Here is a 12,403-nt window from a genome sequence, read left to right on the forward strand (position 1 = left end):
AGAGGCATCGAAACTCCGCTGCCGAGGCCCTCGCGACGTTGCAGACTGGCTGATGCGCGCAAAGGAGAGCAGCGGACTCCGGACTGTCGGTGAGCCCAACGCTGTGCGTCGCTGAAAATTGATTTTTGCTTTCGAGTAGTGAATGGCCACGTTTAACCTCGCGTGTGGTGTACCGCATTCGGACGGAGTTGAAATGCAAAAAATATATGTTTGTGATAAGACCAGTGTTCGATGAAGATCTTTACGTGGCCGAAATTAATATGAAACTCTCCATTGTACAACGTCTGCCATAGACCACCGGGTCACTTTTGGCCCGTAAAATCGCGCAAATCAAATCAAATCAAATGAAATAAATCAAGACAATTCAATATTCCCAGATTGTTCTGCGATCAATAAAGTTCGCTCACTGCTTTGCCGCAGCAGTCAGTTCTGGGTTCTCCTGGGAAGGATGAAACGACGCTGACGGCAGCAGCGACCGAACATGCTTCGCGAGAAGGACCGAATTTCGGCTTCTAAAATAACTGACCTTATGTTTCTCGTCAGCCTTTAAACAAACAAGTTTGCAAACTATTTTTACTGAACATTATGCCGTTGATGCACTAGTATTACGTACTATGCGATATGGTCACCGTGGATGCATCGACATCGGTATTGATGCCACGACTTTGCAGCAGAGTATGATCAAGTGTCTCTTCATACTTAACATGCACTCTACATGAATTATCTTTCTGATGACATCCTTGTACCTGAACGTTATGGAGTACCCTTGAAACAGTGCGTCTCTGGCCTTTTCTAATTACCACGAAGTGACTCCTTTCTGATTTTGCTTTTCCTCTTGTATATATGTCCAGTCGGCTTCTCCCATTGAGTTCACTCACCTATTACCCTCTGCCTTGATGACGCCTATTTTCAGGGTTCTCATCATACCGTTTTGGTATCCTGCGTACTAACTGGTTAGCTTCCTAGTTCTCTTTCTGCACTGAATCGAGGCTCTTTCTACACAAATACCGAATTACCTTAGTAATCTGTCGGTTTTCTTCCGGCGCCATTAGTCATAGCTTATTTTGTCCATCACGTAAGGACTTCGACCAATATGACCAATGCACGTCCCAATGTACTGGGCTGCGTGCAATTCACTATAGTCGAGTACAACTCAAGTCTGCAGAGACCGCCACATAGTTCGTGGCAAAAATTACCCCGCTGCTCAGGATTTCCTTGTTACCAAAAGAAAAAAAACATAAGCTAATCACCAGATGATATTACAGCTCCAAGAATTTCGCTGCCTGCGGTTCCTTTTATATAGTAAAACATAAAAAAAAAAGCTGATTTCGTCTTCTGTTGCGATTGCTCAGGGGAGTTCGTCGTGGTTCGCATTACTTCGGGACCACACAACGGGACTTCACGCGTAAATAGTGCTATAGTTTTGTCCTGTCAAACCGCGAACAAGGAAGCATTTACACTTTAAGAGCACCCGGTCTTCATACGTTACAACATCACTCTTCCTTCCAGCGCAGAAAAAAAAAAAATGTTCTCGCTGTCGGTGCCTTGAAAAGGAAATGTGAAAAAAGTACCGATGAAAACTCGAAAACGCGAGAGCTGTTCAAAATGATCAGCCTTGCTGTTGTACTGTAACCCTGCCCGCCTGGAGGAGTGTAGTTCCTGTAAAGATGGTCATATTGTTTGGCTCCAGCTTTCGTGAAATCAGTTGAAATACGCAGTTAATCGGTGCCCGAGAGAGAAATTAGAAACAGTCCATGTCGGAGTTAGCCTCTGCAGCGCTTTGCTATCGCGAGAAGACAAGTTCGCGGAAATCTGTATTCTGGTGTCCAGTTTTTGTTGGTGCGCCAGAGGATAGCAAGTGCTCACAGAGCCATCATCGGTGCGGCTGGCCGGGTAGTCGGTGCTCACGAACGCCCCTCGGGGACCGGTCAGGTTGTGCCACGATTGCGCCCCCGTCTTCTTGAAGGCGTGCAGCTCCAGTCCGTGGTACACCACGGCTGGAGCGAGCGCAGTGGCGAAGTACCTGCAGCGGCGGATGCATGTAAAAAATTCGCGGTTGGCTGGCGCCGGGATGAAGGAAAAGGGGCATAAACTGCTCGGTACGTGTCCTGTCTCTGTGACACTACTCTTCACGAAAATAAAATAATAAAAAATGTAGTTGTGGTAAGAGGGGCACACAGCAGTACAGTACGACCATTAGTCCATTAGACACCATTACGTTCTGCACTATCATGAAAAGCCGGCGTCATCTATGTCTGAACGGAGCGCTGGACAAATTTTTAGTGTGCCAGCTTACCATTGGCCCCTGTAGCGAGGAGCGACCACAACGTTTGAAGCTTTCTTAACGCTTGTGTTGGCTCATTCTGTGGTGTGTGCGTGTAATATTTGAAAACGCGACAGCCCCCGGTCATGCCAGCGGTGATTAAAGCGCATTGTTGCGCTGTCTGCTGACGAGCGCTCGATTTCGATTTCACATAGGGCATCCCGTGATCCTGACAGCCTTCTCCACAATTGTCGCCTGAGTGATAACAAAGCTATGTGCTTCGGTAGTAGCTCACATGTCCTGGAGGGCATTTGTTAGCGATAGCATACTATTGTGAGGCTACAAAAGAACTCTTGATGGTGCCCTTATAGGTGCTATCTACTGGCACCACACAGCGTGGTGTTCGCGCTGTTCTGTATATACGAAGAAACAATATCAGTAGCCGTTTGAGAAGTTGCAGCAGAGGAAGCATTTCTGCGAGCAGTCCACGAGCTCTCGAAACGTCAGAAGGACGTCGAAAGACGATGCAGGCGGACTGCACGCAGTGCTATGACGTACCGCTGTTTAGCATATCCTTTGTCTCGTCGGCACGCTCTTGGTCATGACACTGTACCATACAATGCTCACGTCTCATCGCTGAACCATCGCAGGCTTTCTGGCGTGACGTACACAATAACGGGTGGCGCCTGGTAGCCCATATATGGAAGGTGACATTGCATTATGCGGCACGGTGGCATCTCGATACTTGCAGAGCCTGATTCCTGCAGAATCTCGCTTTACGTTCGATTTATTTCTTGATCTGGCCCAGTGGAGAGTATCTCGCCTGCATCGCTCGTTTATCGTTACTTCGGCTTGACCCAAGTCATGAGTTTAGGCAGTATTTTTCATTTTTGGGTAACATTGAATATTTAAAAGCGCTCGCGTCCAGTCAGGAGCACAGTGCCTTCAGATGCTCCGTGTCAGCAAATAGTATTGTTCTTTTCTGCAGTGTCTGCTAAGCGTTGAATTAGCAGATGGGGACAAACATGGTTGTAGGCGGATATGTTCGCGTGCATTGACGTTTCCCGTTAACTTCTGGTCACTTCCGCAGTGCGGACATGGTGCAATGTCACGCAACTCCTCGAGTCAGCAATTTATTTCACAAACAGTTGTCTCTAACATCGGACATAACTTTTCCGCTCTTGTTTAGGAGCATCTTTTGGCATGGAAGCCGCTTTTGGCGTGTTGCTGTCTGATGCTAGCTTGCGTGAAATTTAGCCACGTTGAACAGGGCTGGACGGCGAATGTAATAGGTTAGCATAGGCTCCAGACATGGCAGTTATTGAATTACAGCACTGAAATTACTGTAATTTAATTACCTTTTTTGGTAATTTGTAATGTAATTAATTACGTTTTTCGTTTGGTAATTTAGTAATGTAATGAATTACTTTTGGCAGTAATTTCGCAGCAAAAGTAATTAATTCCTTTCGAAATTACTTTTACTGAAGTGCGTCTGGTCTGTTCCGGTTTTTGCTCTGGTCTTGTTTTTGTAATGGCAAGTGCTATAGGAAAGAAGGAAGGAATAGCTCTCTGGAACGGAATTTGGCGGAAAGACGAAAGAATGTGTGTGCTTCGCGTCTGGAGAACAAGACGTTTTTTTTTTTTACTAGGTTTACTTAGTTTTTGCATGGATGGAAACTAGAAAGTAATTTTAAAATAATTGAACTACTCAGTAAAAGTAATTGTAATGTAATTTCATTCCTTTTTGGGAGAAGTAGTGAGTAACGTAATTTAATTACTTTTCTGCAATTTTCAGCAAAGTAATTAGTATTGTAATTTAATTCATTTTCAAAAGTAATTTTGCCATGTATGATAGGCTCACCAGTAGGGGCTCTCTCGCAGACAGTGCGTGGTGGGACTGCGCCCCGTGGCATCGCACCTCCGCTGCCGAGAGAGCGGCGGGCACTCTTCCTCCGAGCACGGGCAGCAGAAGCCCTGAGGAGAACAAGTCGCTCAGGTGTGCTCGTGCGCGATCTGCGGACCTTTTCTGCGGTTCTGTCTGAGCGCCAGTCACGTTGCTTCTACGCGTACACAAAAATTACTTTCAAAGAGTAATTAAAGTACACGACTAACTGCTCTAAATAAGTAGCGTCATCGAATTATTCACCCATCAAAAAAGTAGGGACATTGAATCACAATTATTTAGAAAAAATAATGCAACTCTATTTAAACTAGTTTAATTATGCGTGGGGTAAGTGAAGTAAGCATAACTACCACAAGCATTTCAGAAGGGCACATAAATTATGCTAAATGTAGAGTACGCAACTTAGATTCGAAGTTAAAAAATTTCCTTGCTTTTCCGGCAGAAAGATAAAAGTTCTGCCGTCACAGACAACAGTGAGGTTTTTTCATAAACGTAATTTGGGAAATAATTCATTGCTTCTGTAGTCAGGTGACTGCCTGTTTTTAAAGGTCCCTGTAGAAATATTGAGCTTGCGCTTTGTCGATATTAATCGGGTACCACGTTCTAAGAAGCCCTTCTCGCAGTTCACGCAGCCTTTAAAAGCCGGAAAAGAGCCTGAAACCTGATACAGGTATCACTGTCACCAACCGATTTAGCAAATGAAATGCATGCGTCCACTTTGTTGTACCACCGCGGATCCGAGAGGCTCCGCTGGTCCGCTTTCACTTGAAAACGGTGATCACGGAGTCATTTTCGGTAAAGAAACGAGTTGGCATCGAGTAGCGCGAATACTTCTAAATTCATTTTTTTTTTAAATAATATGCAGGCTCATGATTCTGGGATAACTTTTTAATTGTGAGAAAACAGTTGGATAATATGATAGTATAAGGGGCGAACAGATTCCTAAATCTAAGGAAAGCAGTGTAGATGGGTGAAAAAAATATTGAGGTGTGTCTGAGTTCCCTTCGAGTTGCAGATGTTTTTGCTGTGCAAAACACTAGGGAACTTTCATCTTTTTGTGCGGCAAGACAAAATATCCATAGCTGGTATTATTCAATTTATGCTAGTACTTTCGAATCAAACACGCTGCGGCCGCATCTTCTACGAAGCAGTGGCAGTATAGTAGTAACCTTGTCTGGTTACTGGAAATCAAGCATCAGGAAAGGAGCAGGCATATGTTCAAACCTGACGAGGAGGTACCCTCCGCTGATAGTCTAGCCTTATAGATGGTGAGACATCTTAGAAAACTAGGCGCCACTCAAACGGGGTGATGAAAATCACATAGATGAAGCGCATATCGATTGCCCCCTAATGTCTCCGACCTACCTTGGGGTAGAGCTCGGCCGGGTCATAGCCGCACTGGAAAGACGCGATGTCATTCGAGTAGCACGCCTTGAGTGAGTCCGGCTGAGACAGGTTAGACGCTGTGTACACCACCTCCGCCAGCTTGCCGTTGACGCTCTGCACGCGAGAAATCACGTAGAGATGCACTTATTTGCATCGGGGGGAAATGCAACAGCAGTGCCCGCGTCTCCCAGAATCTGTAGAAAAGGTCTCCGCGAGTTAAGGTTAAGCTAAGTATGCATGTTTTTGAGGTAGAAGTTGTCCGCAAGTTGGGGTACGGAAAAGCGGCACGTTTCTTCAAAGAGGTGTGGTTTTCTCAGTTCTTGGACCTCACTCGTAAACATTTCTGTATTGCGTTCAGAGAGACGAATGTTTAAGACATGTGATAAGGAATGTATTCGGGCGAAATGAAAGGTATGACCAGTCATTCCCGCGTATACAAGGCTTCCTGGTGCTAAAGAAGTGCGGCTGGAAACACGTTGGTTCATGTTGTCTCTTTTTTTCTTCTAGCTACTATGTAGAAAAGGTCTCTGCGAGTGAAGGCAAAGGTGCGTAGTGCACGTCTTCGAATTAGAAGTTGTCCGCAAGCTGGGGTACGGAAAATTGATGCGTTTCTTTAAAGTGCGGTTCTCTCAGGTCTTGGACCACACTCGAAAACATTTCTGTAGTTTATTCAAAGAGACGAATGTTAAGATATGTGACAAGGAATGCATTCGGACGAAATAAAAGGTATGACCAGTCATTCCGCCGTATACAAGGCTTCCTGGTGCTGCAGAAGTGTGGTGGAAACACGGTGCTTCATGTTGTCTTTTTTATATTTTGTGCTACTATGCACGTAGGGGCACACGCGTCCACCTTTCACGAGATATAGTTTGATAATCAAATATCTTGCCATGCGGCTGCAAAATATATACTTAGTGAGGGATAAGGACGTGTTGTGTTTCTCCCTGTGGCGCCATGTAAAACACAGCAACGTTCATTTCACTGAACGCAACGTATCACGTGGGCCAGTGCACGTAGTAGCTTCGCAATGCGGTCGTTCTTTCTTTGCTCGACTGAAGTATCAGAGTGCTGCAACTACACAAGACAGTAACCCTGCCAGGTCTGTCAGAGGAGGTACTTGCCCCGAGGTAGTGAAAAGCGTGCGCGAGCACCACCGGATGCTGGTAGATCTTGATGACTAAGGGCTCGAGAAGCTTGATGCTTTCGCCGCTGTTATCATCTACGGCCTCGTCGAGGAACACGTACAGGTCTTCTTCTTCGACCTGCGTTGTCAAAAGAGAGGGGTATACGCTCAGATGTTCTCTCCAATGTCCACAGAATGTGTCTCAGCTTAGCGCAATAAGTTTCCACCCTGTTGCCAGCTTGCTTGTCAGGAGGGAAGGGCGTGTCCTCAGATCCGCTCTCCAATGCCCACGAAATGAGGTAGATATCAACTTGAGCACAGTGCCACCTCATCCTGTTGTAAAGCTTACTCAAAATGAAGAATTTCCTCATTTGAATCAAATAATGTGTAGATAAGCCTCAGCGCGAACATTGCTTATGTTGTTAGTCGCTACTACCCCGCGCTGAACATAGACGGCCGAACCTTTACATCACTATAACTTTCCATCAGTTCCTCAGTGCCGTCGTGGGCCGACGGCCTAGGACTGCGGTGAGCAGATATGGAGCTTGAGAACCTTGACGGGAATGGTGCTGTTGGGAACCACTGGAGATGTTGGATACAATGACATCTTTTATTTGCCTGAGTGACTTGATGATTCCGTTCCGCTGTCGAATGAGGTATCAGACGACATTAAGACTTCGGAGATTGTTGAATGAATGTCTTAGTTCGAGCTTAGCATTTATTAGTACAGCAGAAAATCCGGTCAACAGCAGCATTGCAGTTGACAATCAATGCCACCTTTACCATCTGGCATTGGCAACCCACATCATCTCTGTAGTTTGCCCCCCAAGCATATCTCCTTTGTTTGGGCTGCGATATTCGAACCGTCTGAATGAGTCGCAACTTCCAGCTGGCGGCCATTGATCATGGGTGATATTGTAAAGGATTCTCTTTGGGATCCGTTGCTGTTTTACGTATTTATTTATATAGGAACAGTCGCATGCAGTACAGCTGCCAATGCATCAGATGGTTAAAAAAGACAAATATTAAGCAATGCTCAAAAGTGTTAAAATATTTGCATTGAACAATCAAAAGAGGGATCGTCAACACCACTGGATGCACGCACTAACTAACCACTATATGCGGCAAGCGGTCAATGCTGATGTTCTTCGTTCGGACGCTGGAAGCCCACGGCTTCATTACCCAACAACAGTGACTAATACCCCGCCGGAGTGGCGCAGTGGTTACGGCGCTCGACTACTGTTCCCAAGGACGCGGGATCGAATCCCGGCCTCGGCGGCAGCTTTTCGTTGGAGGCGAAAAGCAAGGCGCCCGTGTGCTGTGCGTTGTCAGTGCACGTTAAAGAACCCCAGGTGGTCGAAATTTCCGGAATCCTCCACTACGGCGTCTCTCATAGCCTGAGTTGCTTTGGGACGTTAAACCCCACAAACCAAACCAAACCAAACAGTGACCAATGTCGGAGGAACAAATGGATCCGAAATGAGAAGTACAATATGAATTCTTAGAGAATACTGCACCAGGTAGCCGGTCCTATTGTTCGATTGAGTCGGGAAGAAACATTCGAAGTTCGAACTTCTATCTCACTATCTCTTGGCTTATCTATAACGTTCTCAACTTATTTTGTCGCAAGATATCCTGTCGCCTATGAATCAAGGCGTACTTTGGGTACGTTGGGTACGCCTCTGTATCTACACGTTTCACTCTAAACGCCGGCCCATTGAAATTATTGTACCAGTGGCACAATTCACTAATTTTGTGTATAGTCTCGTGGCGGCATATCGCTAACATCAACGCGGCGCCTTGCTCGCGGCGCGCGCCAGCTTTTGTAGTCATGCGCCGCGGGGTATACTCCGAGTTTCAATGGTTTCAACCTAGCGCTCCTTCTATTCTCCTTTGCTCGAACGCTGTGTAGCTTGCGTCAGACATTTCCCGCCCCCTACAGTCGTTAAGTCGTACATCGCGTACACGACTGAGTAATATTCTGGCTTAAGTATTTAATGGACATCACTGGATTTGCGAGCAAACTGCCGGCACGAAATGCGTGCGACGAGGAAAACACTTGGAGCACACCTAATTTCCATTGTCTGTGACAATGCGATGGCATAAGAACCTCGCTGTCGCCTCGCTGTTAGCTGCCACGCACGACCGCACAATAAGTACCGTGTGTTACCAGACATAAGATACACTAGTGCACGCACAATGAGATGCACTACCACACACATCGTGATTATTCCTTTTATAAAATCTCAACTTTTTTTGGGGGGGAAGGGGTAGATTCTACCGGGGGCAGCCAACCTACGATGAAGGTGGCTGGCAGGTCGCAGCTGGGTCTTCCGTGTACCAGCTTTGGGAGGTGGCAAGGTCGTGACAACTTCGACTCCGGCTTTTCGCTTCTACGGGGCTCTTGTGCTATACCATAATACAACGCGCTCGAGCGATTCATTCATTCATTCATTCATTCATTCATTCATTCATTCATTCATTCATTCATTCATTCATTCATTCATTCATTCATTCATTCATTCATTCATTCATGAGGATGACCTGAGGCCTAGAGGGGAAGGGGGCGAGTGATGCTCACCTGGTCGGTGTTGTTGATGCGCAACACGACGCCCAGTTTCCTGTTGCACGACGTTAGGGCTGGCTCGGACGAGAGGAAACCGTGCACGGCGCTTCCGCTGCGCGACCGGTTGGACGGTGGGGCCTTGCACGGTACCAGGACGACCTTGGCCATGACATCGGGTGCTGCAGACGCTGCGAGTGCGCCGTACGCAAAGGCGAACAGGAGAGACAGCTGGGACCGCAAGGCACCGTCCATAACTGCTGTGGGCATGCTTCTTTTTTGTCAGCGGTACAGTCCAGCGGATGGTGATGATGATGTTTGTGTTGGCAACCCTTTGGATTGGGCAACCAAACGACGCCTAGAGAACTGGATAAGGCATACTAGATAAATAGTGTTGGTGGCGTTGCGCCATGGCGGGACAGACTCCATCACAGTAGGGAATTGATTTGGCTAGGACCTTTCTGGTCTACCTGGTAAAAAAGGGAAGCCTCAGTACCAATCCATTCCAATCCAATGGTTGGGGATGTGGAAGCAAACGTGAAGGCAACAAAGCGATGACTTGTGTTGTGGAGGGAAATCTCCGTGAAGGCATACTGTCACCTACGTATAGCTATAGGCTAAGGCACTTGCAGAAGTTTTTCTTTTTCGTAAGGACCACCCGCCACAAAGGGGAAGCCAGAAATCCAAATCCAAGTGGTCTCTAGGATGTGGCTTGCCAAAAAATTATACACACACACACACAAAAAAAAAAAAAACGAACTGCGTACACTCGCAGAATCACTATAGTCTCTCAGCTTTGATGGACCTGCACCTGGCCAGAGTCCACCAGTGTTGCAGACGTGCCTTGGTTATTGCAATGTCCGTGTCATGATCTCGCCCCGTTTCCGTGAAGCCCAGCTCATTAGAGAGGGTGGCGCATTCTCTTCCGGTTAAGCTGTGCCACGTAACGGCAAATAGGGGGAATTTTATGGCAACCTGATACGAGCAGAATTCAAAACTCATAGGCGAATCATCGTTGCTTTCTTGAGCCTGGAAGACAGCAGTTCCAGTCCCCTTGTGCGGACTAATTTATTTCTATTTTTTGAAACAAAATATTTGCAGCGTACAAATGATACGCCATGTTCGCTGGCTGTATTATATTTTTGGGTGCATTACTCTTTGATGCTTTTCAGACTAAGCAGCCGTTGAAAAAGCTGTGAGACGACTCAGACGAGCTGAAGTCTCCGTGCTATTTCTAGCCGCACGTGGCCATCGGTATAGCTCGCGCCTCTCTCTTTCAGTGACACTGACTGGCCATCCGATTTTTCCAGAGCTCAGGTCGCACTAATCACCGCACCCTAATAGAAAACTCTGTAAGGCGAGTTCTCCGTGGTATTCTGATCCTGGCTCTTCAAACGTTTGCCTGATGAATTCAGGCTCTTTGTTAGGATAATAGAATGACCCAGCAGTAGCGTAATGATGGCGACGATGATGTCCGCAGTCACAATGGCACATACCTACGGCGGGGGCTGTCTGATACATCGACAGTTTTATCGCCAATTTCATCGTGCCTCCATCGGCAATGTCATAGTAATCGTGCCACGTCAGTGGCTGGGTATTAAAACCCAGCCCGCAAAAAGCGTGTGTTCTTGTCGCCTTATGTCAAACTGACGTGATGCTTAGTGCGACATAGCACTGTCCCTACATATTCTTTGCCCACAATTAAAGAAAAAGTCAGGAATTCCTTTTTTGATACATATAAGTACGTAACAAACATCAGTGTTCTGTCTTACCAACTTATCTGTACCCCTAGCTAAAAGTCACTCTCATCGGTGAACTAAATTCACTGGCCAAACTGCAGGTCCCAGCAGACTTATCAATTGTTCTGTGTACAAAGAAAAAATAGGTCATACCAGTCACAGTGCTATAGAGGTCGGAAAAATAATACGAGGTCAGGCTTCAATCATCGTAGTTAATACTTGTATCTAGGTCACGGTAAGAATTCCCGCGATACTTTTGTTAAACTGCGACGAATCGTAACACGCTTCGCTTTACTATGCTTATGAAGTGCTGATGGATTCAAATGGTCTAACCAAACACTGCGCCCATTGATTTGTGTCCGCACCTACTAGAGTTTTTTGCATACACTTATGACCCACTTTGAAGTACCCTTGCAAGAATTAACTTGGTTTGTGCTAGTTGGTTCATAGCCATTTTTGATACTGAAGACGCTGCGAAGGGGCGGAGAACAAGGAAGGAACGCGAAAGCAACGGGAGAAGTGTGCAAGTGTGAAATTTCCTTTCTTTTTTTCTTAAGCGCAGTCTTCAGTATAAAAAAATTCGAGGACTCTTTGGCGACTAAAATGATAAAAGGCGAAAGCCTGAGTGCTGCATTTTGCTACGCGACTGTTGCTCATGTAGCGATGAATGCTGCTACGATAAAGGGAGTGACTACTCTTTCACATTCTGCGAGAGCATTTATTCACTGAATTCTGCTTGGCAGCGACGAGATCGCACTCTTTGTATCTTCGCAGTTCTACGTTTACTGTTGTGTGGTTGATTTTACCGGGGGCACGGCATTAATTAGTAATTAATTAATTATGCAACTATTGCCAATTAGCACTTATTATTTGGGCATTAATTTATAAATAATAAGTATTAGTCAGTTATTTAGCAATTAATCATTTGCGCAACTACTGCCAATTAGCAATGAATAATATGTCATTAATTAGTAATCGATTAGTAAGCAGTATTTAGTAATTAATTAGTAATTGATGATTGATATGCATATGGCCATATAAGGCACGCATTTGCGCATACTGTGGTGGTGCTCTCTAAGTAAGCGTGTTCTGTGTGCATGGAAAACTAGCTGTGTCGCATTTTATCTTGAAAGCGTTCGGTCAACACTAGACTTAATGAGTGCGTATTTCATGCTTGTAGGTCAGCTTTCGTGACCCCACAAAGATATTGCATCCACTGGCAAAAATTTCGTTACGATTTACCGACATTAAAGCTAAAGCAGCATCAAAGATCAACTAGGCCGTTCAAGAACCATATTCTTGTGTGATGTGAGATCAAATGTAAAAAGCAAGCGATAATCTTTGTGCTATTTCTCTGTAAGAATGGAATGAGAATAAAGTTAACCTCTGCAGCGTATCACCTTGTGCTTTATTCCCCATTCACTCA

The 12,403-nt window shown here is 45.8% G+C and overlaps 1 protein-coding gene across 1 annotated transcript in view; it reads right to left on the reverse strand.

The window, feature by feature from the left end:
- LOC146173438 (uncharacterized) overlaps positions 1–9,508 on the reverse strand; it is a 35,766-nt gene extending 26,258 nt beyond the window's left edge. The window contains exons 1-5 of the mRNA XM_084585193.1: positions 9,257–9,508; positions 6,674–6,814; positions 5,532–5,666; positions 4,125–4,237; positions 1,867–2,023 (exon numbers count right to left, since the gene is read on the reverse strand). Coding sequence (XP_084441319.1) covers positions 1,867–2,023; positions 4,125–4,237; positions 5,532–5,666; positions 6,674–6,814; positions 9,257–9,508 — 798 coding nt within the window. The remainder of the gene's footprint in view (positions 1–1,866; positions 2,024–4,124; positions 4,238–5,531; positions 5,667–6,673; positions 6,815–9,256) is intronic.
- Positions 9,509–12,403: the final 2,895 nt, after the last annotated feature.

This window comes from Amblyomma maculatum, chromosome 11 (assembly GCF_055883805.1).
Source record: "Amblyomma maculatum isolate TAMU_Amacu chromosome 11, ASM5588380v1, whole genome shotgun sequence".
Taxonomy (NCBI): domain Eukaryota; kingdom Metazoa; phylum Arthropoda; class Arachnida; order Ixodida; family Ixodidae; genus Amblyomma; species Amblyomma maculatum.